This window comes from Cynoglossus semilaevis, chromosome 7, assembly GCF_000523025.1.
Source record: "Cynoglossus semilaevis isolate Cse_v1.0 chromosome 7, Cse_v1.0, whole genome shotgun sequence".
In the NCBI taxonomy this organism is placed as follows: domain Eukaryota; kingdom Metazoa; phylum Chordata; class Actinopteri; order Pleuronectiformes; family Cynoglossidae; genus Cynoglossus; species Cynoglossus semilaevis.
The window spans coordinates 5,442,804-5,467,481 of record NC_024313.1 but is presented as its reverse complement, the minus strand read 5'-3'; the positions used below and the strand labels follow the sequence as shown (position 1 = coordinate 5,467,481).

The window sequence follows — 24,678 nt, the reverse complement described above, 5'->3', positions numbered from 1 at the left end:
CACCCAAAATGGCGGACTCTGTAGAGAAGACCCCCTCGTGTATTTAATGTATAAGGACTTATTGTAATGAATTGAAACAAAGCCGTATTCTACTGTAAATTGACTGTTAATTAATTTACGTAAATGTTTAACAGTTCCATCTGTGACGTTTATTTTTGAAAGGACGGTATGTGGCTTCCTGTTGTCTGTTACGTCACTACCTCTCTTCGCTGCTACGTTAGCAATGGCTAAAACAGCAGAGCGGGAATGTGCTTTAATAATTATTAACGGCTGTTAGAATGAGATAAAAAAAATGGAAGGTGCAGAAGTGGAGTCTTGTGTGACAGAGGAGGACGACTGTCCAAACCGAACAGAGGTTTCATGTTTAATGAGAGTCGGAAGAAATTCCGACTGGCTTCATCTCTTCAGAAACACTGAGGTGCCGCCAGTGCTAACTAGTGTCTGTCTTTGTAATAAGTAATTGAAAAAAAAGTTCGCGCAACGTTTTTATATTCACCTTAAGTAACATATATGAGGTCTGCTTTTTGTACTGGAGCTTGAGCTTTTTTTATGTAACCAAAGCTCGCATGCTATCAACCAACCTGACAGCCGTGTTTGTTATGGATTGTTCCAGATCACAATAGGACGTGGTTTAGACGTCACCTACCAGCTACTGTCCCCCACGTGTCCTCTTATGATCTCCAGACTGCACTGTACTTTCAAGCTGAGTGACGACGGACACTGGACAGTCACAGACAAGAGGGTCAGTAGCTTGTGTTGTAATCTTAAAGGGTTCAGCCTCAGTCATGAATTATCAACTCATGTTTTTATACTTTCAAGACTTATACATGGTATAATTTTTTTTTAATCCTAACTAGCACATAAACCCACTGTTGTTTACCTTTCAGAGTCTGAATGGCGTGTGGGTGAATGGGCATCGCCTACCTGCTGGGGAAACACACCAGTTGAAGTTTGGAGACTCCATCCAACTTGGAGTTCCTCTAAATGGAAGCAAAGTAGAGTTTGACTACACCCTCATCCAAAGGCCCCTCAACGACATTCAACCTTTCCTGGCTATGGTGAACAGAGATGCTGCAAATTCAGCTGCAGTTTCAAAAAAATCCAAGAGAAGGTTGTCCACAGAGGAGGTCGAGCCGTCTACATCCAAACCCAAGCTTTATCGTCACACCTCGGCCGACAAGTCTTGCGCAAAGCCCTGTCCTCTGCCACAGAGGAGGTGCCAGCAGAGGCCCAGTCACACAGAAGCAGAGAAACCTGGAGCTGAAACTGAGCAAGTGACAGAAGCAGAGCAAACCTACAGTGTCCACATTGACCCCTGTGACCTGGACAATTTACAGATGTAAGACTCAGTGATAGATTCTGCATTTGAATCACAGATATTTGTCTATTGTTGTGTAAAATAAGTCGATTGCATACTTTGTATGTATGTTTACAATATTGTTTTGTGATGTCAACTACACCATGTAGTTCCAGAGACTCCCCTGCAGAGGGTGCTCTATTATATACTGTATATTCTTATATGTCCAACACTATGCAGTAGTTGGTTTTTATAGTGTAAAAAAATACTGAATAGACTTTAATGTATCCTATATACAATGGATCTGCCTTAAAACATTTAACTACTCTTTAAAAATACATGTAAACATTTATATATGGTCATACTTTTATACACTCTTAGTCATTTGTTACACACCTTTAATTTATCCATGTCTTCAGGTACAGCCAGAACATTATGTTGCTCAGGGAGCAGGTGATGACCACCCAGAGGCAGGTCGCCTCCCTGGAGGAGCAGTCCCCGTATGCTGACCCTCACAGGGATGAGCAGGTGAAGGAGCTGCATGGTCAGCTGGAGACGCTCCAAGCCAAAATGCAGCGGATGGAGAGGCTGGAGAAATCCTTCAGTGCGACTAAGAGAAAACTGGAGGTAAAAGGCACTTCATTTGACATTCGAAATACACATTACATATATTTGTTCTGTTATTGAACACATTTTCTGCGTGGGTAGACTTTCTTGTTTTGTTTTGTTTTATTAATACTGAATTGAATCATCTTGGGAAATAACCGGGAAATTATGTTGTAACTGAATGTGATGATGAAACGTTGAACTCTACAGACACAGTTGTGCAACTGTTATAGAGAATTGAAGACTGTTTTTGTGTTCATGAATTAAAAAAATTGAAAGGGACTTGAAATGATCTCTATCCTGTATTTAGGCTGAGAAAACGCAGCAACAAGAGGAGCTTTTGAAGAGACAGCTGGAGGAGGCCCTGCAGGAGGTGTGTTACATCCAAGATTAAAGATTCTTGGTTGTCAAAGTCGTCACCTGATCAACAAACTTTAAAAACAACATGATGCACATTCTGATGTAGATTTGAAAAATATTGCACATTATGAGAATATTGCACACCAATATTGATTTGTAAATTATGTAACTAATAGTTTTGAAAGCAGTATTGTATATATATGAAACTAAATAAAACAAATATTTAAAGAAAATCTATAATAGTTGCAGGTTTAAAAAGTAACATTTGAGTTCTTACAGCTATTGTAGTAGCTATACAAAAAATATGCTATTTTTACCATCTTTGGTTTCTGTTTTTACCTCTTTTATCCTCAGCAAAAGAAAGTGATTGTTGAGCTGGCACTTTCTCGTCAAGGCTTTGAAGAGATGCTCTTAGCCAAAAACAAAGAACTCGAAGTGACGAAGGTAGGAATGTTTTTCACATTGTTAATTATCGGCACCCACACCATTTGTTAAATTCACTGGTGTGAATCTGCTGCAGGAGGAGAAAGAAAAAGCCAAGGCTCAAAAAGAGGAAGTCGTGACACAAGTGACTGAGGTTCTGGAGAACGAGCTTCAGTGCATCATCTGCTCCGAGCTGTTCATTGAGGTAAATAGTTGAGCTGTCGTCGTTGTCATCGCCACTAGGTTCTCTATACCTGAAGTTTTATCCCTCTCATCGACTTTCTTTATATATATAAATATATATACCTGTATAATAAATGTGTTTATGTTTATATATATGTATGTGTATATATATGTGTACATGTTTATATATGTTTATATGTGTGTATGTGTGAGTGGGTATGTCTTTGTAGTATATATAGTTTGAAGTTAAAAATCTATTAAGTAAAAATTTAACTAAGGCTAAGTTACAATTTAGTGAAAAAAGTACTAAATCAGAACTTCAGAAATGAATCACTACAATCTTTACAAAGTCTGCGCTATCGTCCCCTGCAGGCTGTGATTTTGAACTGCGCTCACAGCTTCTGCTCCTACTGCATCAATCAGTGGCGCAAAAAGAAGAACGAGTGTCCCATCTGTCGCCAGGCCATCCAGTCTCAGACCCGTTGTCTGGCTCTGGACAACTGCATCGACAGCATGGTGGAAAACCTGAGTCTGGACATGAAGGCCCGGCGTAAGACTCTGATAACGCAGAGGAAAGGTGAGAGGTGCGTTTCATCCAAAGTCACTTTCCAGTCCATGGTTGATTTGGTTTCTTTTTGTCTGACAGGAGCACACACAGCTTTGCCTGAATCACTCCTCTAATTTCCCTCTTTTTTTCAGAAAATAAGGTTTTAGTTTCAGAATGGGACGAGGCGCATTTAAACCGTGATGTCACAGGCCGTGTACGGTGGCACAGACAGACAGGAGTCGATATGAGAGTCTGTTCCACAGGAGTCGGTTTCACATCTAGGATGACACAAAATTAAAAAAAAAAAAAAAACTGGGATTTTTCTTTTCTTCAGATAACATTTTATAGACTTTTTGATAAATGTAAGAGGTCTAAGATGTTTTTTGATATTTTAGTAAATATGAATGTGATGGACCTGTTATGAGTCTAAAGCCTAATGCTACATGCTCAGTACGCAAATGTGCAAGCGAGCTTATGCACAAAAGAAATATAACCTGTCTTTCAAACACACACTACTAAAAACTTTAAACACAAGATGGCTGATTGCTTTTCTACCACAATGAACTACAAATTCGTACACAAGAGGCCCTGGAGTTTCTGACCAAAGTTCCAACCTGATACTGCTCCACATCATTTGTTTCTGTGCCTCCTTCAAGACCTTACAGTTCCTGTTCAGTGTGAGGGTATTTGTCCTGTAAAAAAGACCCCAAGACTTCCCGCTAGTTTCTATTCCTTGTGACAGGAATGCACCTATATTCTAGTCTTGTACCTGGTTCTTGTTACTAGTTCCTGCAGTGGAAACAGCCTCCACAGTGCCGTATGTAATAACTGGGATGTTGAGTCGACCGTTTTTATATGTACTCAAAGAGTCACGAAGTAGGTTCTCAACCCTCGGCTCGTGTGGTTGAGCTGCTATCACATAATTGGGTTTTTTTCAAGGCATTAAGAGGGCGGTGACACTGATGTCAGCCTGTCTCAGTGAGGGCGGGTAGAGTGGGAGTGGGTGTGAGTGAGTCACACCACTAGGTGGCAGCAAAGTCAGGCTGATGTAGGGCCTGTCATTTCCCATAATTCATATATATGTATGTATATATATGTATGTTTGTGTGTGTATATATATATATATATATATATACATATATGTATGTATATGTGTATATATATATATAAAATATATATATTTAAATATACATATATATACACACAATATTGCATTTCCTCAAAGTTAAAAAAAGAAAAAGAAAAAAAACAATTTATCTACTTTTACTTTTCAGCACTTGACTCTTCTCCAGTGATGGTGGTCATGGATGATGAAGAGGACGAGGACGAGGAGGGGGATAATGAAGACAACAGCAGCATTTGGAGCAGTGAGAACAGCAGCCACGGTAGCTTTGTCTCCATAGGAAGCAGCCTGAGCTCCGTGGTCTCCGTGGAGACTGGCAGCAGCACCCACTTGGACTCCAGCCCCGCTTGCAGCGCTGGTACCGACCAGAGTTCGGACGAGTCTGAGGACTGACCCGGTTCTTCTGTGAGCTACAGTGTGAAGTGGACATCTGCGTTAGCAATTTCTTCAAACTTTTCTGCAACGCTAATGAATCTTGGTCTCATCATGAGCCCCGTTAGCACGTTCAGCTAAAGTAGTACTTTTTTTTTTTTAATCCTGCAAGTGGATTGGTTTCTTTATTTTCAAGTTTAAGAATAAATTTTGTGCCAATGTTTGTCATAGTTATGATGTACGTGTTATGTATGTGTTTTGACAGTTGTTAGAGGAAGGTTTAACGGAAGTTACTTTGTAAACTACAACGGTGTATTAAGGCCACATTGAGGACAAAAATATATCTAAAATTACAAGAATAAATAAGTTTTAAGTTTTGCACAAAGCATTGGACCATAGGCCAGTCAGAATAAGAAGCGGGGGCCATCTCACTTGTGACTTCTTTTCTTTTAAATTGTGAAAAAAAATGTACTTTTTTTTTTTCTCCCAACCTCACGTCTTTTATCTCATAAATTTACAAGTTCTTTTTTTCTCGTAAAGTTGCATCCTTTGCCTCATAAATTTACTACTTTAAACTTGAATTTTTATTTATCATTCCCAATGTGGCCCTAATACTCTGTGGTAGTAAACTTTAATGACTAAAAACATTTTGTAGACTGTATTATTATTATTTGACTACTTTATTCTAAGACTAGTCTGATCTTTTGTCAGACATGTTTTCTCGGAATCTTGATGTTAGTGTTTACCTTTTTTGTCAGGACCATTTTGACCACTATGATTCTGACAGTGGTCTGGGAGTTTTTTTCTTCGGGGAAATCGTTTATTCTCAAGCTGTTTGCCTGAGTTGCTGCAAGTTTTAAATATATTCATACAATTCTACCCATCTGACTTGTCTTCTCAAAGTGCTGACATGAGTCACACCTGGCCCCCAGGAGTGTTTTTCAGAATTCAAATCAGAACTTTCTCATTTGGAGTGTTCCGAGAGAATCTCACTATTCGTTCATACTTCTGAAAGATGGTCTGACTTTTTCCCGCTGAGTCATAATTCGTCTTGTCTTACTATACACTAGTTAGAGTGAAATAATGTGTTTTATTTCATGTAAGGAACATTGGAACAATATACTAAGACGAGAAGAATTTTAACTTAAGTTTTGTTAAATGTTGAGGGAAAAAGTCAGACTTCACTCCAACACTGCAGTTAGAATTGACCTGATGCTGTTTTACAGTGTGTGCTGTCTTAACCTACTCTTTGTTCACCTGCAAGGTCACCTGGGAGTTTCCTGGCAGGAAGGCTCCAGGGCTACAGAAGAGGAAGCAGCGTAACTCACTCCCGTTGGCGTCAAGGCCAGTGATGAATCAGCTCCCACTGCACCTGACGTACATGGAAAATCAAAACGTCTTCAACTGCAGATCAGTAAAAAACTAAAAAAAAAAAGTATTTATCATTGTTTTATGGTTTTATTATGAAGTCTAGAACATTTAATTCATACATCAATATAAAATGTTCGATTTGGATATTCGGAATTAATCAACTTTGTCCTGGACTGTAACCACTCTAAACAATGGTTTACATTAACTCTGTCACCTCTGTCTGATCTCTGAACCACAACAGTCGACATTCTACACCTGCAGTGTCATTTTGGTTTGTAGTGAATTCATGTGTAATTTATTGCTGCATTTTCTTTAGTCTTGTGTGGCAGGAGGAGGCTGCGGCCCTGCTGTGAGGACCATTTGGACCCTACAAACAGCAGATGGTCCTCGGACACCAGCCGTGAGTCTGTTTGATCACAGAGCTGGAGGAACTGCGTCCAAACAACACAACAAAACAGGTGCGAAGCAGCAGAGTGGGAGGCGAGAGATGACACGTTTAAAGTGGTGCGTGATATACTGTGCACGTGTTGTTGTGTTTTAATGACACACATTAGCCATAGATTTACTGGAGGGGGGAGTCATTTTAAAAAAATCCTCTATTCACGTGGACTTTAGTATCGAGTCTGAGATGCGTTTAAGGATAATTCGAAATCCCGCCATCTGACCACATGAATCATATTTGCTCATAGTTATGAAAATAAAAATGATCATTTTTAGTGTTGTTTTTTATGAGCACATTTGAAACAAAAAAAACCCCATTAAATTCTAATTACTTTGTGTTTTCTTCCCTGTAGCATTTAGATTGACGCAGAGTCCCTTAAACAACGTGAAACCTACATATGTTGTGTTCTGTCACCATGACAACAGATGACATGCAGCGCAGTTCGCCACAGGAAGCTCACTTTTTTATGAAGGACAAGTAATTTATTTCAGTTCAGCTAAACGTAAGTAAAAATAAGAACAAAAAGCACAAAAACATTTTTGAAGCTACTGAACAGTTTGTTTTGTTACAGGTTTTAAATTTGCATGCGAGCTTCAGATTGGCTAACAAGAACTAGCAGGTCCTGCTTAGCAATACCTACAACTATAGGTAAGTTGTATAGTTTTATGTATTGTAGTTGTATTTTCAGGTGGGAAAAAATATTTGTCCTCAAAAAATATATTATTTAGTAACATGATATTAAGATAGTGTTTTCTTTTTCTAACTAGGGAAAGTGCAGAAGTATTCAGTTCAACTTGTGCAAACATGCCACAGTCCACTTTGCCTTCAGCTTCTGACTCAAAGGTTCCTGAAGGCAGCAAAAAGACCAGAACGATCATCTCTGAGGATCCATGCTGGACCCTGTCTCTGCTGCCTCGTCTCTCAGACCTCTGCCTGCAAAGTATCGCAAACAACTTTGAAGGTCTGCCTTTTCCTTCCCTTGATTAACTATGGTCAAGTAGTTCATGTTTTTGTTTTTTACTTCTGTGAATTATTCCTTGTACAGAACACCCTCTCTTTGAACAACTTTCATCCAGCCAAAGAGACTTCCTCCAGCAGAGGCTCTCACCTTCTCTGCCCCTGCACGTGACAGCAAACCTGATCGGCGACGGCGTCTACTGGAAGCGCCGCTGCCAGCAGCTGTGGGGTCTCTGTGACGTGTCACATTACGGACACAGCTGGAAACGGATGTTCTTTGAGCGGAGTTTGGAGAACATGATCGAACTTTTCATTCCTGATGTATCGGACCCAGGGAACCTTCTAGACATGGTCCATCACTGTAGGGACTTTGTCAAGAGGCTGCGGGTTTCCCAGCTGTTGACGCCCGTCATGGATCCACAGAGGGTGGAGGAGGAGGAGGTAGCGAGTGACAATGAGTATGAGGGACCCTCCATGGACCACTTTGACTTCAGCATTCTGCTGCAGAAGCTGAGCCGCCTGGAGGAGCTGCACGTGGTCTACAGAGTCAAGGAGTGTGGGATGAACTTTGAGTGGAAGATGTTTGAGATGACGGATCGAGACTGTGAATCACTGGCCACGGCCCTCGAGTCCTGTAAAACCTTGAAGGTATTGATTTGTCCTCACTGTGGCCTTATCACTCTAAATCTTCACCAGCACTGGAGTCTGGACCTTGGATTTTTGTCGTAATTCAAATAACTACAAAACATTTTTTTTCAAAGATGTTTCTGGTGTCGTGAAACCGCAGGTTTCTTCTGATTAAAAACAGCACAGACTAAAAAAGTATAACATATTTATTTAAAGTATATTTTGAGAAAAAAAAACCCAAAACAATTTAACATTTAAGACTAGTGACTTCCTTCTGGATTAAATTTAAACCATCCAAATACAGACACAGTTTCTGATTGGGACCTAAAAGTCTTTGGGCTCCGTGAGAACATTATAAATCAAAATTTAAAACATTTTTTCATCCCTGTTGTCTTCTGCAGGTTCTCAGACTCCATCAGAGCCACGTTGATGATAAAAAGTGTCGACTGCTGGTGAAGCATCTCCTGGACCACCCGTCACTGAGGCAGCTGGACTTTTCTCACAACCTCATCAGTGACAAAGGAGCCAGAGCTGTCGCCAAACTGCTCAGCAGGAGCAGCCTGCAGGAGCTGGACATGTGCGACAACCACATCAGAGACCACGGGGCCAAAGCCATCGCTCACGCCTTGTCCAACAACTCCACTCTCTTGTCTCTGAATCTGCGTCTCAACCGTGTCAGAGACGAGGGAGGCCAGGCGTTGGGTGAGGCCCTGCTGAGAAACTGCACCCTTCGTCACCTCCACCTCGGAGGGAACGAGGTGGGCAGACGCACCGCTGCTGCTCTGTCAGAGGCGCTGAGGCAAAATAACGTTCTGAGGAGCATCAACCTCTCCTGCAACAGCCTGGGTGAGGTGAGTGAAGCAGAGCCGGAATACATTTGTTTCAACATTAGTCAGCAAACAAGGTGCAGAAGTGATTCTTTTTTTTTTCACATGAATTTCCTTTTTTAGGAATCTCTGTCATACTCAACGCATTATTTGAACTTGAAGCAAGTTGAGTCAAAACAAGACAAGGCAAGCGAAAAAAAGATTAGGCCGAACAAATGAGATGAAACAATGTTAGTCAAGACATGACAGGGTTAGATAAAACAAGATTAGCCAAGACAGGACGAGTTAAGATAAGATTAGTCAAGATGAGATAAGGTAGAATTTCATTAATCCCACACAGGAAATGGAAACGGAGACAACAGCTAAATGGCAGGCCATAAAAGACAAACAAAAAACAGGGAGAGAAAAGAGAGAATCACACAAAAAGATGAATATTCAGAGTAGAATATATTAACATAATAACATTGAGAAGGGAGTGAAAGAAAATAAAAAGATGGAATAACCACAATAAATATAGAAATGGAAATCTTAATGTGGTGCCATGTGGTGCACGGCCGTAATAAAACCACTCTGACAGTGACAGAAACCACAATAAATATAGAAATGGAAATGGTCGTAATAAAACCACTCTGACAGTGACAGAGCAGCAGAGCCGGGTCTCAGGTAATAACGTGATTGACAGCCTATGATTCATAGGTCGCCACATTAAAATCCATGCCTTGGCCAAGTTTATTGGATTTCTCCGGTCTTATTGGTGTGATTTGTTGTAGCTGGGAACTCGGCGCGGCTGTGCTCTGAACATCAGCAACAGAAAAATAAAACCCCTTCATTCTGTTTTCTTTGTGACTGGAATCCATTCCCTCACTCACACAAGTTTAATTTGAAATACACTACAGGTCAATACAGGTCAACTGACTGCAGCACGGTAAACAGAATGAACCATTTAAAAGTATTATTAATTATTCATGGCTGGAAGCTGAGTATGTCTTTATTTCGCTCATGAATTTTCCTCATCTTACGCTCTCTCTCTCTCTTTCTCTTCTTCTGAGATCATCCAGTGTATACTGTGTCTTTGTGGATTAAACTCAGCATCAGATCAAAAATCCCCCGTACAGCAGAAATGCAGTGATATGTTTGACCCTGGTCACACATGTACAGCAGAAATGCAGTGACCTGGACCAGTGATATGTTTGACCCTGGTCACACAACTTGGTAGAAGACAAAGACAAAAACTCTACCTCTTGATGTTTGTTCTCTGACGTCACTCCGTCTATTCTCCTCTGCAGGATGGAGGCAGAGCTCTGCAGGAGGCCATGTGTCACAACACCAGCCTGACTGAGTGTGATCTTCGTCTGACGCAGGTGGACGAGGACATCGTTTCCTCCATCACTCAGTTGGTTTGGGCCAATCAGAGTTCGGAACCGAGGCAGGATCAGGAAAAGTCAGGAGCGCGACGGGAAGTAGACGAGATGAGAGACGAGGCTCAGGAGTTCACAGGTAGGACACTGGACTGTCTTGAAGGTGTCAGAATATTTCTTTGTCAATATGCAGTGAACAAAAGACTTATCTATGACACACGGTGGTGAGCATTTCAGTTTAATGAGGAGCTGCATTCCATTGACACAGATTTGGTTTTCAGCCCGTGTGTAACAACAAGGCATTGTTGTGGTGTTGGAACACAGACAGACCTGCGTGGTTTAATGTCACCTACAAATCCCATGACACTCAGTTGCCTTTCTAACCTCTCATTTATTTATAATACAATGCCTTTATTTCAACAGTCAAAATAAGCAACCAAAAAAAGGCATAAATATCAAAAAGCCCTCGGGAATGATCTTTTATGACGTAATGAAAACAGAGATAAAATCTTTCCCTGTTGCCATGGAGGGAAAGAAAATTCAAATTATTAAGGATTCAGTCAGTCATTTATTTTGCTAAGATTGTTACGTAAACATTGAACTAGTAAACATGGTATTTTTTTACTAAGATTGTTACGTCAACATTGAACTAGTAAACATGGTATTTTTGTCCTTTCTGCATTAACCTCGTAGTAAAGCGCGTCTTTTATTCCACCGTAAATTTCTGTGGTCAATTTCTGGTCCTTTGGTTTGAAATAACGCCGCGCCGCAGGACATCTTTATAAAATGTTTATATTTGATCCACGAGCTGAGCATTAATTTGATGCTACAGTTAGCAGCTACTTAGCTTATCCTAGCATAGGACTGAAAAAAAAGAGGGAAAATGCTTCAGGAATATAAAGAAATAGGAATATAATGTGTAAGAATACATTATTATGTATTGTATGTATTTATTGAATTATTACTGTAACACATTACTAGTAAGTTCTGGTACTTTTATAGTATAATAGTTTTAGAGCTTTGTTATACTCTTAATGCTTAGCTAAGCTAAATGGGTCATTTAAAAAAAAATGTTTATATCACTTTAGACACAAACAAAAAAACACAGGCTTCCGTCCCAACGTTGTGCAATCTATGTAGAGTTTCAACAGAAATTTGAATATGAACGGTAGCTGTTGCACAACAACCGAAACAGGACGTAGCTCCTGCTTCGGGTTACATACTTGGCTACACTTTTTATACATTCATTTAAAGTGTAAAATAAAAAAAGAAACCATTTTAAATTATTTTTTTAATTCATAGTTTTGATACCAACCACCTGCCTTAGCTTCCACTGCTATCAAAGTGAAGGAGCTGCTTTAAATGATCCATCTTATCAATGGATTGGATTTGAATGATATAATAATTGGTTTCTATGTACAAAATAATTGGATTTAACGATATAATAATTGGTTTCTATGTACAAACATCTAATCTATTAAGATATATAAGAAGTACTAATGTGTTAAAGGTAATGCACAAATTATATTATTCTATTCTATTCTTTTTTTCTACATCATTGACTCTACAATGATTTGACAGTATAAAAAATTCAGTTCACTTTTAACAAAAAATGTGCTGAATACAAAAAGTTTGTACATTATTTTACACACAATGTTACTGTAGGGACTTCATGTTGGACATTTTTATCAAACTCATTTTCCACATTGGTAATTTCTACCAGCAACTGAGGTTTCAAACTGGATATATTATTTTTTTAACAGTCAGACCTGCATGTGGCTAAAATCCAAAATCACTCAGGTGATTAAAAATATGATGAAAGCTCAGAATCCTGTGTGTGCAACTCCCCGCCCCCCCTTCGTGCAGTTATTGTGATCTTTGTTAAAAGCTTTAAGATGAAGTGTGTCGCTAACTAAGAAATTTAAGAGTCGAGAGTCAAAGAAAGACCTGGGTCTGACGTGATCCTGAGTTTGAGGGGTTTCCATGGATGAAAACGTCTTCAAAGACTGTTTTCAGTCCAAAATGTTTTTGTTACATAAAAAAAAAGAATCTGTGTTTTCTCCACCAACAGTTACAAGCCAGACTTGGGTCACAGTTAATTGCTGTCGACTATTTTCAGTGCATTCTCTTTAGTATTGCTACAAAGACGGTCCCTCTGTTCAACACGTAGAATGTAATGAATATGGTTAATCTTTCACAATTCCAGGTACAGTATTGACATTTTGCAACAGGAAGTTGCACAAAATCAGAAACCACATTCAAGATCTTGGCTGTGCAGAAACTCTAATGGGTGGAAAATGATCTGCCATTGATTAAATACCACACGATGGGGGTTTTGGATTTTTTCTTTCTTTCTATAATTAGCTTGCATTTCTTCTTTGTAGCAAATAATGGGTTTCAAAATGAAAGAAATAATTTAATCTCCCAGCCAGTGTGTCTATGAATTTAGGGTATTGAACATTAAAAACGTGCATTTATTATTATTATCATTATTCTTATTATTGGTATTTTTTGTGTGTGTTTTCTATTTCATTTCTTGACTAAGAACTAGATGTTCTCAGTTGAGATCCAGTGTTTTTTTTTGTTTTGTTCTTTTATCTTATTAAAGTAATTCTGTCATATTATTAAATCTGACAGTATCAGTCGTAAATCCAGGCTCTGGACTATTTCTAGCATCTTCCATGGCCCGCCCTCTATCTGATATGCATCGGCAGCAGTAGCTGTAACACAGAGTCTTACAGTACTGGTTTATTTGTCTGCAGAACATTTAAGTTCTGACCATTTAAAAAAAAAAAAAATCTTATCCAGTGGAGCTCGATTGCATTCAAATTATCCAATTTATTCGTTCCAGCCCCCCAGAAATATACCATTAAATAATTAAATGTACCCTCCTCCCCATCTAAACATCAAAAACATAGATATAAACAAATATATTGATAATATAAAATAATAATAATTAAGAAAACATTTTATATTATTGTTATAACAATGGGTAAAACAACCCAGTGAGCGACAGGGAGTGAGACGGTGTGGAGTGGAAATAAATGGAGTAACTCGATGTTTCCTCGTATCGGTTGAGTTACTGACTCGTAACTTGGTAAACTCATATTTCGGGGAGCTCGTATCTGGAGGCCCCGCTGTTTTCTTGTGTGTAGGTTTTAGCTCTTTAAAGTGGAAAGATGTTGAGATGAGATTATGAAGTCCTGGGATTTTATACACGTCAGTAACAGTTTCTATCACTAGGCACTTAAATTAAAAAAAGAGGTAGGCTGAATCAAAGTATTGCCAAATATGACTGTAAATGCTAACTGTTTCAGCTGAACAGACATTTTTGTTGTAGGAAATAGTGCGGTTCATAGTGAGTCAGTGTGAAGTTCTCGTGTCCTTTAGCATCTCGCTGATAAATTATTCATCAACTGTGTTTCTATATTTAGTGAGCAGACAAGTGTAGCGTCAGCGCCTCCATGCTGTTATGAGAGATGTGGATATTTTAGCATCTGTTCCACGCATTTATTTTTACCCAGTGGAAATTCACCAGTTTTTTTTCCCAATGGATTTCTGCAGAAACCGACTCAAAGAAACCCCAAGACTTGCCCCACATTACTTGGCGCTTGTCGTAAATGTGGTAGTTTTTTTTTTTTTTAACGAGTTTCTTGTTTCTGTCAAATCACAATTAATGAGTCAACTCTTATTTCGGGCTCCGAATACGAGAAAGTGTTACTCATATCCCTGGACAGTCCTGTGACTCAGATCTGCAGTGATGGCGGTTACAGTACAAACGTGACTGCACTGTTTATCCATAACGACGGCTACTGTATCTGTTCTGGCCACAGTGTATTTTAAAACAACTGTCTCATCAGAACTCTCCGGTCTGCGCGTGTGTGTGAGGTCACAGCAGCTAAAGTAAAATGACTTCAAAAGAGCTTTGCTTTATACGTTAAGACTTAGAAGAAATGGACATAAAACAAAACACAAATCCTCTGTTGGAACAGTGAAAAAAATTGACGTGATAAAACCCACCCAGTTGCGACTGATTACGGAGGGGAATAATCTGTTGACGTGATAAAACTCACCCAGTTGCGACTGCTTACGGAGGGTGTTTTTGTCATTTCTAATTTTGGTGGAGTTTCTGTTTTCAGACTCTAATCACGACCCAGACTGAGAAGGAAACTGCTGCTCCTTGTCTCGCTTATTAGCCAAGCATGTAAACTTCTGGTACTGGAGGTTGACACGACTGCACAGACACAACCCTGCAGGTCATTACAGGCAATGCAACAAATGTTAAGAGTTAAAGGACGATGACAAAGTGTTTTCAGTCTGTGCTCTGGGCTTTTCTGGAATTTTCTGTGTCATTGAGTCTTTGCTCCGACAGCTGTGGCTGACGTGGGTCATAGTGAAGTCTCCACGCAGGAGCCGTTTCTGTGCAGGGACTGGTGGTCGTGGTTGAGGCAGCCCTCGTTGCGATGTACAATAAGCACCGGAAAGTGCAGAGCGTCCTGATAGGTTGGAGGGTTCTCCTCACCGGACTGCTGCCCTGACAGACATCTCGTGCTCTCCGTGGGACAGGAGCGCTCGTTCAGACTCTCGCTGCTCCTCCACAGGCAGCTCCGCCTGGAGCCGTACAAGCGGCCCAGTGAGAAGCGACTGGCGCTGAAGGGGATACGTGGGCTTCCCGTGTTGCAGATGCTGAGGGCGCTCCGAGAGAAGATGGAGGAGCTGCTGATGGCCCGATGGCAGCGTTCACAGTTCTGCCTGTAGCTGCCGTAGCTTCCACAGACAGAGTAGCTGTTTCCAGAGAGCTGGGCCAGGTCCATTAGAACAGCCTCGGAGTAACTGGGCACCAGCTGCTGGTTGGAGCGAATGTGCCACTCCAGCTCTGTGCTGTCAATGGTGTTGACGCGAGGAATATGTCGGCAATATGGCCGCTCCTCGGAGGGTGTCACTGGAACGTAGTCAAAGCCAAACAGTTTCTCTACGTGGTAGTGTACACAGGCGGTGCGGTACTCCATCAGAACACGCAGAGGCCAGGACACGGTGAAAGCAGCTGCCACCCAAAAAGTGGAATGAGACAGGTACCAGGGAAGGTGGTCGGGGTCAGAAAAGGCAATCATGTACTCTCTAAAGTCTACATTCTTCAGATGCATTCCCTCACGAGCCTCCATGTAGTCGTCCAGACCCTCGTTCTCCGTAAAGAACCTGGCCCGCTGGGTTAGATAGGTATTTTCCGATTCGATGCTAGCAAAGCTGAAGCACTTTGTGAACCTCAGCCGGGTGATTGGGAAGCTCTCCAGACCCAGCAGGTACTTTGAGATGTCCTTAACCCCGCAGTTCCCGTAGTCAAACTCTGCCTCTGCCACGTGGGTGTTGACTCTCTCGTGGTAAACCTGTGTGGTGCTGTAGGCATCTCCGTTTCGGTAGCGCGTCACCTGCCGGGTTCTCCGGACATAGTGGTAACTGATGGCCTTCCACCAGATGCAGGGCGTGGCCTGCTGCATGCGCTCTATGCGCTCTAGCACGGTGTCCATGTCCACCTTGTACTGCAGCTCGTTCTTGGCGTAGCAGTGCCAGCACTCCACCAGGTAGACCACGTAGAGCATGACCAGGAAGGCCAGAGGGATGTAGATGTAGCCGTTGGAGCAGGGACTGTCATGGTACATCATGGACTTCCCCTTGTAGGCGCTGTCGAAGGAGAGGCGTGTGACCGTGGTCACCTGGCACCAGGCCATCACCCCGATGCAGCCGTACATGAGCAGGGACAGAAGAAGACATTTCCAGTGTGTCTCCTGACACAAGGATTGAGACAGGGACTGTTTATGAGGTCGCTGCTGCAGAGGGAGAGAAAAAAAAAAGTCAGCAGAAAGTCATGGTGTAACAAAACCATAGACCAAATGTAGGAACTGGATCAAGTCCAGCTGCAGAAGTTGGTTTCGCAAAGTGCTTTGCCTCGACAGAAGTGATGCCAAGTTCCGTTCCGCCAACAGTGTCAATTAATTATATCATTTTATTTAGATAAAAAATAAAACACAACTCAAGCACCGGTTTTGACTGACACATCAACGTTGCCTGCCAGGACAGGATCCTATTGGATAGTGCAGCGGTCAATCACTCAAGAGGTCAACTTATGTGCACTGCCTTCTGTCATGCTTTATCTTCTTTTTTCCTTTAAATCAGATCATAAACAGTGACCCTCAAGAATATCACTTTGTAAAGAGGGTGTTCAAATGAAAAGCTTCTTCCATTTCCAAAAAAAGATCTACAATGTTAAAAACAGATTATCTCTTCGAGGAGCGAGACACCTGATTGGTTGAAACAACTGTGATTCAATGGGTGAACACAGAAGTGCGTATAAAATTAGAAACACTCAAAAAGCAGCGGTTTCCCCCGAATAAAATATTCAAAAGACATTTTGACTGCACTGTAAGTGCTTTTACGTGGTTTATGCATGAGCTGCGAGCCAATCGCTAATGTCGTGATCCGTGCCGTGGCAGAAAACCGTCGTGATAGCAGTTTAAAAAGCTAACATTTATCTATTGTTGTTGGTTTATATTTATCTGTTGACAAATAGCTGTTTCTTTGTGTTTAGTATTGTCTATGTTTAGTTATTTTTTTACCCACTTTTAGTTAAATTCAGCTGATATTTTTAATGTGTGACAATTAAAAAATGAGGGACACCTTGTTTTTTCAAACGCATGTGTTAAATTAAATGTTATGTTCAGCCTGGTTAATGTCTTTACACAAAATATGATAGGTGAGAATTAATAAAAAAAAGGAGGATCAAGTCTTAACCACACACACACACACATTTAATGTCAAGCCAGCTAGAACACAGCGGTGTTTTCCTTTGGCCACACAGAGCTGGTGCCATCCTTAATCACCTCTGGGCACAGCGGGCCCCCGGTGCATACATCAAGAACCAGTCCCGCCTTCTGGGATCACTGCTGCACAAACCTGGCAGAGATCCAAAAGCCACGCAAGGAAAGACGGATTATAACCACGTTCGTTTAAAAGATTAGGCTAGGAATGTTTTGTGCAAGTGTTCTGAAGATTTAGAGCTGACCTAGTGCCAAGGTGACCGATGATGAACCAAACCTTAACCTCTTTGTCTCTCTACACAGGTCAGAGTTGGACGTATGAGTGACCACCACAGTCAAAGGACCAGCATCGCCGCATGGATGTGTTGAGTCCGGGGTGTCGGCTTTGTGCTCTTTTGGTGACAGGCTAGCATAAATAATAGATGCTATTTCCTCATAATTATCCTCCACACCTTGGTCACATGGTCCCAAAGTCCCTGAACAACCCGGGGCTGCACCCCAGGGGGCAGTCAACCTACTGCAGATGAGAGCATTTACTCAGTAGCAGTGGGAACGCTCTGCACAACAATAATAAATAAGTTCTCGCCTTACATTTCACTGTCTGTTAAAGCAGTTTTTTAAAGTTAGAAAATATGACATGCAGTTAACATTGAGTTCGTTAAAGAGATGAAATGTTCAAGATTGAAAAAGAAAATGTTTTTCTCAGCTCATCTCGCTATTTTCCTTAACTTTAAATATTTTTGAAGTCTCATATCTGGCTAATTTCTTTGTCATGGCTAACCTTTAGCAATTTTTTTTTTGTTTTTGACTAAATACTGGACAACCATTTTACCTTATGAATTTCTTTTTACCTTAACAATATCAATTAATATAATTTTCTTTTCTATATTGGCGGCTAACCATCTTGCTGATTGGTTACATTTTAAAACACAAAGTGCAGTTCAAAGTCATTTTTTAACATTTACTATTCATTGACCGTTTAAAGTCAACGAAAACAAGAGAGAAGCTTCTCACGCTCTTGGGCACTTTCTTTTGACATAATAGGATCAGCGACTTTACAGAAAAAAAAACATCCCCGTGAGTAATGAATGGATCTGTAACTTGTTTGACACGTGTGTTTGTAGGGCAGGTTCGCGCAGTAGCTGGGAAGTGAAAGCTATTTTAGAACTGTTGTTTTTCATTACCCAGGCAACAAAAGATTCTTCTGCTCTGTGGACAAAAGGCCTGTGTTTGAAAGCAAACGAAGAAAAAGGAAATGTATTGAATTTATCATTTATTTTCTCCTTTGTCAAAGTAACTAAAAATTGAAAAAAAAAGAAGTAAATATTAAAACCGCTATGATTTTCAGATGAAATGTGAACGTGAAGATGTAAATACAATGATGAACGTGCATTAGTGGATTATTTGAGAAAGTAATCCTTAAAGTGTTTTATTTTTTTCCTTCGTTTCTTTGTTCCTTTGTTATTGTTGTACTGGTTTTATTTAAATTTTTTGACATGCAGAGAAGCCACAACCCCTATTTTGGACACCAGTGGAAACAATAGTCGGACAATTATGAACGTGCACACACGTGTTCGGACGAATTATTCAGAAATGCTGCGTTCACACTCACTCACATAAAAAAACCAACCATCCCATAATAATCCCATCGTTATATTGTGATCCATTGTGATTTCAACACAAGCTGTTAGCCGTTGTTGTAATGGTTTGTTAATCGAAAAACAGCCGGTGTTTCTGTACCTCCTCTCGGGGACTCTCCGTCTCCTCTCCGGGTAGAGCAGCCGTGGTCGCGGTGGTGGTGCTTTCACTGACCGGTGCAGCCGATGCTGGAGACATGGTGATGTAAAGCGTGCACAACCCGGTGCATGGGTGGATCTGCTGGTGGGATGGGGGGGTTCCGAGTGAGGCTGAAACATAACCGAGAATCCCTGTCTGTATCATCCACAGGGTGAAGCGACTACAAGCAGCACCATCCCGCAGACAACATCAGCAGCAGCATCCGCAGCAGCAGCAGCATCAGCATCAGTATCCTCCAGGTGAGCAGACTCAAACTCAAACGGAAATCCCGTCACTGTGCCAGACTAGACCCGCCGAACAGAGCCAGACTCCTCCCGTGGAGAGATGATGGGGTCGGTGATGAGGACACTGTTGGGTGAAGGGATGCTGGGGGGTGTGGGGGGGGAGAGAGGTGAGGACCGTCAGGTTGATCTCTGCTCCCACACTCCGCAGACAAACACACACACACAGACAGCAGTGACGCTGTGGAGCAGCAGGACAAAAGGCGACACGTGTGTGAGGAGCCAACCCCATCACAACAATGACGGTATCTCTCACACACACACACACACACACAAACACGTCTCTCTATAGGTGTGAAGACATTAGTTCATTCTTTATTATTGAATATTATTATTACTCACCGTAAACAACCTGTATTATTGTATATTATATTCACTGCACATATATATTGCATTGATGAACGTTATTGTTCTACAGGCCGTGGAACCCAAACTGATAGAGAGAGGGAGAGAGAGAGAGAGAGAGAGCATAGACGATATATAATACGCCATTATTTAAAATAACGTTTCATATTAACCCTGGTTTAATGTCGTTATTGTTGCCATTATATATATAAATATAAAGATATATAAATCGTATAACTTAAACCAAATTTCCTTAGCCCCTTGCAGTACCTGCGTAGACTCTTTAGGGGTCGTGGAACCAGAGAAAACTAGTAAAAGACACATGTAAAAACTCTGGAATAACTATCAGACGTGCACTGGAAAATCACTTAAAACCATCACTACAATCCTTTGTCTCAGGTCATTGGCATTAATGTCATGGTCAGTCCTGAGTAATTTTATTATTATTATATTTTATCCCTAAACAAGTAAATGTTCTGTTATAACCATCTCAAACCTTTGAGGATTTCTAGTCATTTCTGGTGTAATATTTTTTTCCAGAAAGTGAAAACATCTGAAAATCCTCAGACTGAGACTAATAATGACTCAGTTCAGTGTTTTTCCTGTTTGATTTGCAAAGACTGACTGACTGACGGGAAATCTCACCACAACCACATTGACCTGAACTGACCTTTGTCTTCAGCTGAACTCACGGGAGCTGTCGAGTGATCGAAAGATAAAGCTTCTACGTAGAGAAATTCTTTTCATTCCGCTCATCTGTGCATGCTTGTTTACCCAAAAAACCCATTAATTATGCAACGGTGGCACGAACGCCATTGTACAGACATTGGACTTCAGTGCCTGAATATAATGGAGAGAGTAAACATAACCTTAGATGACATGAAAACAGATGGTAGGTCTTGGCAGCAGAAAAGTTCTCCCTCCCTTCCTCCCCTTCTTTCTGTCTCTCTCTCTGTGACAACCAGTTTTGTTTTATGGACAAAATTTATGTTGGATCTCTAAAAGCCGAGAGCGGTTGCTGTGTAAGTGAGCCCTCTAACGGCCAAACCGCAACAAACATTTCCCCAAAAATAGAAAAACAAAACAAGGCATCCGGTAATGTTGACAGATTTAATGACTGGTATCACTGGTATCAACACAACATAGTTTTAATTTCAGACGCTCGAGTATTTGATTTATAGCATAGTCTAATGATTTTAGCTCAGACTTCAGCTCAAATACTAGCCTAATGATTCTGAAAAGATATTTATATTTAACCGAAAGTTATACACAACAGAAGAAAATTACAAAATACAAAAAAAATTGTATAAGGCGTCAGCAAAAATCATTCAATTTCAACAACAATAAAGAAGGAAATTACTCTGGGTCTAAAAAGCCTTCGTAGTCACAAAAAGAAAATGAAAAATAAATATCCAGAAATAGCACATGTTCATTTTCTACTTGGACTCTTTGGCAACACTGTTTTCCCAGAAAGTTGCTGCAAAGGTCTCTTTATATTCATTTGATATTTATTTACTTTATATTCATGATAGATTTTTACCAAAGAAAAGCAAGTTCACGGTTCTGCCTTGTTACATCCGTTACATCAAAACGAATCTAAAAATGTGTGGCATCAGGTTCAGAGAAGTCAGAACACATGAACAACACTTTCAGTCGTTTGAAAAACACTTCCTTCTAGCTGCAAAGACAAAAACATTTGTCCAAACATAAGCTAAAAAATACTTCCTCATACATTCACACAGAACAACCAACAATACAAGCACGTACACACACATTTTAATTATAGCAAGGCTTTGCACCTTCCAGAATGAATGTGTGTCTGCTGTGTCTTGTAAATGTTATTAGAATTTAAAATACTATCACTATATCCGGTGGCAACACTGTGGAGAGGTGGTTAACCCTGTTGCCTCGCACGTCCTCTAACTGTTTTTGGAGTCTTTGCGTCTTCGCTCATTGTGTGCACTGTTTATTTTTCCTGTACTGTTTCTGTTTCCTTGTTTATGAAGGGACTGAGCTGCGTGAACTTTGAGCGAACTGTGAGTTTGAATAGTTGCAGTTGTAAACAGTCTTTTGGGCGTAAGCCTTTTAAATACATAATTAGTCACTTCTAAAACCATAACAGTACTTTCAGTGTTTGCCCTGGACTTCAGTTTTTAAATGTTAAAGGGAATCACGTCTCTTCCTTGCGCTTAATTGTAAATTCCCCGTACAAAAAAAAAAAAAAGATAGGTACCTGTACCTTGATAAATTCACGAACTAACATTTATTCAAGTAACGTTCACTGAGCAAACACGTAAATCAGTTCCTTGCGGTTAACGGCTATTTCTTGTACTTTATTTTGAAACCGGATGTCTACTCTCGGACGTTTTATTTTGAAAGTCATCACTTTCCCCTGACGTGTTCCTCGTGTGTATATGTTTGCGCGCGTGGCCGCGTCATGTTGACGTCCACGCGCACTGGGGATTCCCCCGTGTGTCAAAAACAGCTCAGCCTTTCTCGGGTAAACTCTTCGGCTCCTCGACTCTTCAGCTCCTCAGTTCCTTCGTCGCTCCTCCGCTGCTCCTCCGCCTGGAGCTCACGCTGTTCACGGATACCCACACGACGCGGTGCCCCCGACTGTTGCCGACCGACTCTGTGATGAGCTTGAAAAAGATTATAGAGATTTGAAAAAAAAAAAAAAAAAAGAGCCAAATGGCAATCGTTTGTTGAACGTATTATCTGTAAGTGGAATGAAACTCAGCGGCTTTCTCTCTGGTTTCAAGAAAAGGAGCGGTGGTTTCCTTGGTTGTCTGTCAGAGGGCTTTCCCCGGAGTCCGGTCACATCGCCGGGCACCGAGTGGCGACGACTACCGCCAGTAGCCGACAAAGTCCTTCGGGAAGGAGGGGGGAAACCCACAGATCTACGTCCACCATGTCCGGCCACGGCTGTAAAGACGACTCCCTGGACTTTGGTGTAGAGAACCGCACGGACTCGGGTATTGACTCGTACCGATCCATCCTGAAGTCTGAAGAGCCCCAGGAGTCTGGTGACATTAGTGGGCCCAGGGAGAAGTTCTCCGCCGTGGAGGAGCGGCTGGACTCAGCCTACGGCTCCTCGTCCATCACCGGGGAGAGTTTATCGGAGCTGGTGCAGAGCTGTGAGATCTCCAGCGTCCAGGAGGAGCAGGAGACACAGAGTTCTGAGCTGTCGGAGCAGGAGGAGAACCTGCTCACCACCATCACTGAGGAAGGAGACACGTAAGTTTCTTTATGGCTCACTTGATTAATTGCGATTCACAAAATTATTGCATTTAAAAAAAACAAACAATCGCTGCTCTGGTATGTATAGTTTTCAGGTCAACATATTTTTGAAAATATAACCCATGCATTTTCTAAAGTGTCATCATAATGAACCGGTGATTTTTCTGCTGTATAATTACCATTAATGGTAATAACAGTGTTGATTGACGTTTTGCTCACAATAGCTGCCCTGTTCTCTCAAGGAAAATTTAATCTTTCATAATAATGGATAATCCATTCAGATAAGTGCCGCCTGGTTTTCAACATCACTGCTTCTCATTTTCCAGGATCTTATGTTTCCCTGTTTGACAGAATTAGCACCGTAGATAAAGTACAGGCCCAACAACTAAATCATTGAAATACGTGGTTAATAATTAATGCCTCTGTGCCTGAGCCTCACACTGTACTAGTTTGCAGACACTTGTGCTCGGATCTACTATACTGTCTCGGCTCTTAGCTAACCCAGGAGTGTAGGGAAATACAGAAAGAATCACAACTTTTTTTTTTTATTTACATATTTTTTGAATTCTTAAAAATACAAATTTAAAAAATGCAGCCACTTTACTGCAATACTGCCTAGTTATAGGCAATGAGTATTTGAAGTAAATACTATATTTCACCGCAAGTGCATACATGTGTGATGTAAATCAGAGTTCAGATGTCCGTGTTGAGTAGAGCAGAGAATATTCATGATGTTAAGTATCAGATGTTCGTGTTGAGTGGAGCAGAGAATATTCATGATGTTAAGTAGAGAGAAACTGCAGGATAATGGGCTGTTGGTGCAAAATCAAGATCGCAGCCCTTCTGGCTAATGCTAAATAAATAACGTCGTCACCGAAGTGTGGTGGCAGAGGTTTTCGGGGGTTTACGGGGATTTTATTACTGTGTGATACTGCAGACTTTTTTTGGGGGGCGTGGGGGTGAATGAACTTTGTCCTTGTCATGAATGTGGATCCACTCCTGCGAGGCGTCTCTGAGCCAGAAAACAGAAGTGAAACAGATAGGCCTGGACTTCCCCATGCAGCTCAGACAAAGCACATGCTGTGAGGCAGCGCAGTGGCGTGCTTTTGATCCAAGAGAACTCGTTGATCAGGATAGCACGGTCTGCGTATGTTTTTATTGTTGTTTCCCATAATCCAGCAGCTGCTTTTTCTTTCTTCTTTCACTCTTTCTTTTTCAGGCTTTAACCAAACCGGACGTCCAAAAAAAAAACAAAAAAAAAAACCCCAAACCCATTTGGTTAACAGTGTTTTTTTTTTGTTTCTTTTTTTTGCTGCAGTTCGAGTCTCACTTTGAGTGAAGGAAACTGCAGCGTTTTGCACACATGTCAGCCTCCCTCCCCTCACACACACACACACACACACACCCACACACACTGCATCACCAGTAGATCTACTTGTGGCACACACTCATCTGCAGTGTTGCCGTGTCATCACTTTGCTCCAGCGTTGAAGCAGCTTGTGGATGACTGTGGTGGAGCTGCGTGTTACGGCGGCTGGTACAGTTAGTGCGGGAGATGTTGATGTGCGTACGTGTGTGACCTCTTTTCGTTTCCTGCCCTCTGATGGTTGGGGACACATGGTTTCATTCTCACAGTGTGACAGTAGACACCTGAGAGGAATTAAAAAAAAAACACACGCACGCACACACACCTGAAACACACACACACAC

General features: G+C 41.2%; 4 protein-coding genes across 12 annotated transcripts in view; 3 read left to right on the top strand and 1 right to left on the bottom strand.

Moving 5' to 3' along the window:
* Window positions 1–153: 153 nt before the first annotated feature.
* On the top strand, window positions 154–5,790 carry rnf8 (ring finger protein 8, E3 ubiquitin protein ligase). Of its 5 annotated transcripts, none has more exons than XM_017033593.2 (9): window positions 154–418; window positions 614–742; window positions 888–1,339; window positions 1,717–1,924; window positions 2,214–2,276; window positions 2,618–2,707; window positions 2,784–2,891; window positions 3,242–3,446; window positions 3,569–4,360. In XM_017033593.2, the coding sequence occupies exons 1-9, from the start codon at window positions 293–295 to the stop codon at window positions 3,712–3,714; spliced, it is 1,527 nt and encodes a 508-aa protein (XP_016889082.1). In that variant the 5' UTR covers window positions 154–292; the 3' UTR covers window positions 3,715–4,360. The 5 variants fall into 5 exon arrangements, with proteins under 5 accessions (XP_016889082.1, XP_008311238.1, XP_008311237.1 ...); XM_008313016.3 differs by having other exon boundaries at window positions 165–418; window positions 3,242–3,453; window positions 3,569–3,710; XM_008313015.3 differs by lacking the exon at window positions 3,569–4,360 and adding an exon at window positions 4,691–4,827 and having other exon boundaries at window positions 169–418; window positions 3,242–3,453.
* A 146-nt stretch (window positions 5,791–5,936) lies between these two features.
* Window positions 5,937–22,393, top strand: drc5 (dynein regulatory complex subunit 5). 5 transcript variants are annotated; one of them, XR_003050191.1, is made up of 10 exons: window positions 5,937–6,346; window positions 6,599–6,740; window positions 7,077–7,226; window positions 7,296–7,372; window positions 7,492–7,685; window positions 7,770–8,329; window positions 8,710–9,159; window positions 10,422–10,632; window positions 17,609–19,142; window positions 19,253–22,393. XR_003050191.1 is itself a non-coding variant. In XM_025057097.1 (10 exons), the coding sequence occupies exons 5-9, from the start codon at window positions 7,529–7,531 to the stop codon at window positions 19,255–19,257; spliced, it is 1,383 nt and encodes a 460-aa protein (XP_024912865.1). In that variant the 5' UTR covers window positions 5,937–6,346; window positions 6,599–6,740; window positions 7,077–7,226; window positions 7,296–7,372; window positions 7,492–7,528; the 3' UTR covers window positions 19,258–19,281; window positions 19,314–22,393. The 5 variants fall into 5 exon arrangements, 4 of the variants coding, with proteins under 4 accessions (XP_024912865.1, XP_016889087.1, XP_008311243.1 ...); XM_025057097.1 differs by lacking the exon at window positions 17,609–19,142 and having other exon boundaries at window positions 19,253–19,281; window positions 19,314–22,393; XM_017033598.2 differs by lacking the exon at window positions 17,609–19,142.
* Window positions 14,574–19,279, bottom strand: tmem151ba (transmembrane protein 151Ba). The gene is made up of 2 exons (XM_008313020.3): window positions 19,046–19,279; window positions 14,574–16,318 (listed from the first exon to the last, which is right to left on the bottom strand). Exons 1-2 carry the CDS (start codon window positions 19,244–19,246, stop codon window positions 14,882–14,884), a joined length of 1,638 nt encoding a protein of 545 aa, XP_008311242.1. The 5' UTR covers window positions 19,247–19,279; the 3' UTR covers window positions 14,574–14,881.
* A 20-nt stretch (window positions 22,394–22,413) lies between the features above and the next one.
* nfkbie (nuclear factor of kappa light polypeptide gene enhancer in B-cells inhibitor, epsilon) overlaps window positions 22,414–24,678 on the top strand; it is a 7,796-nt gene continuing 5,531 nt past the window's right edge. The window contains exon 1 of the mRNA XM_025057103.1: window positions 22,414–22,965. Within this exon, the coding sequence (XP_024912871.1) occupies window positions 22,640–22,965 (326 nt within the window). The 5' untranslated portion in view covers window positions 22,414–22,639. The remainder of the gene's footprint in view (window positions 22,966–24,678) is intronic.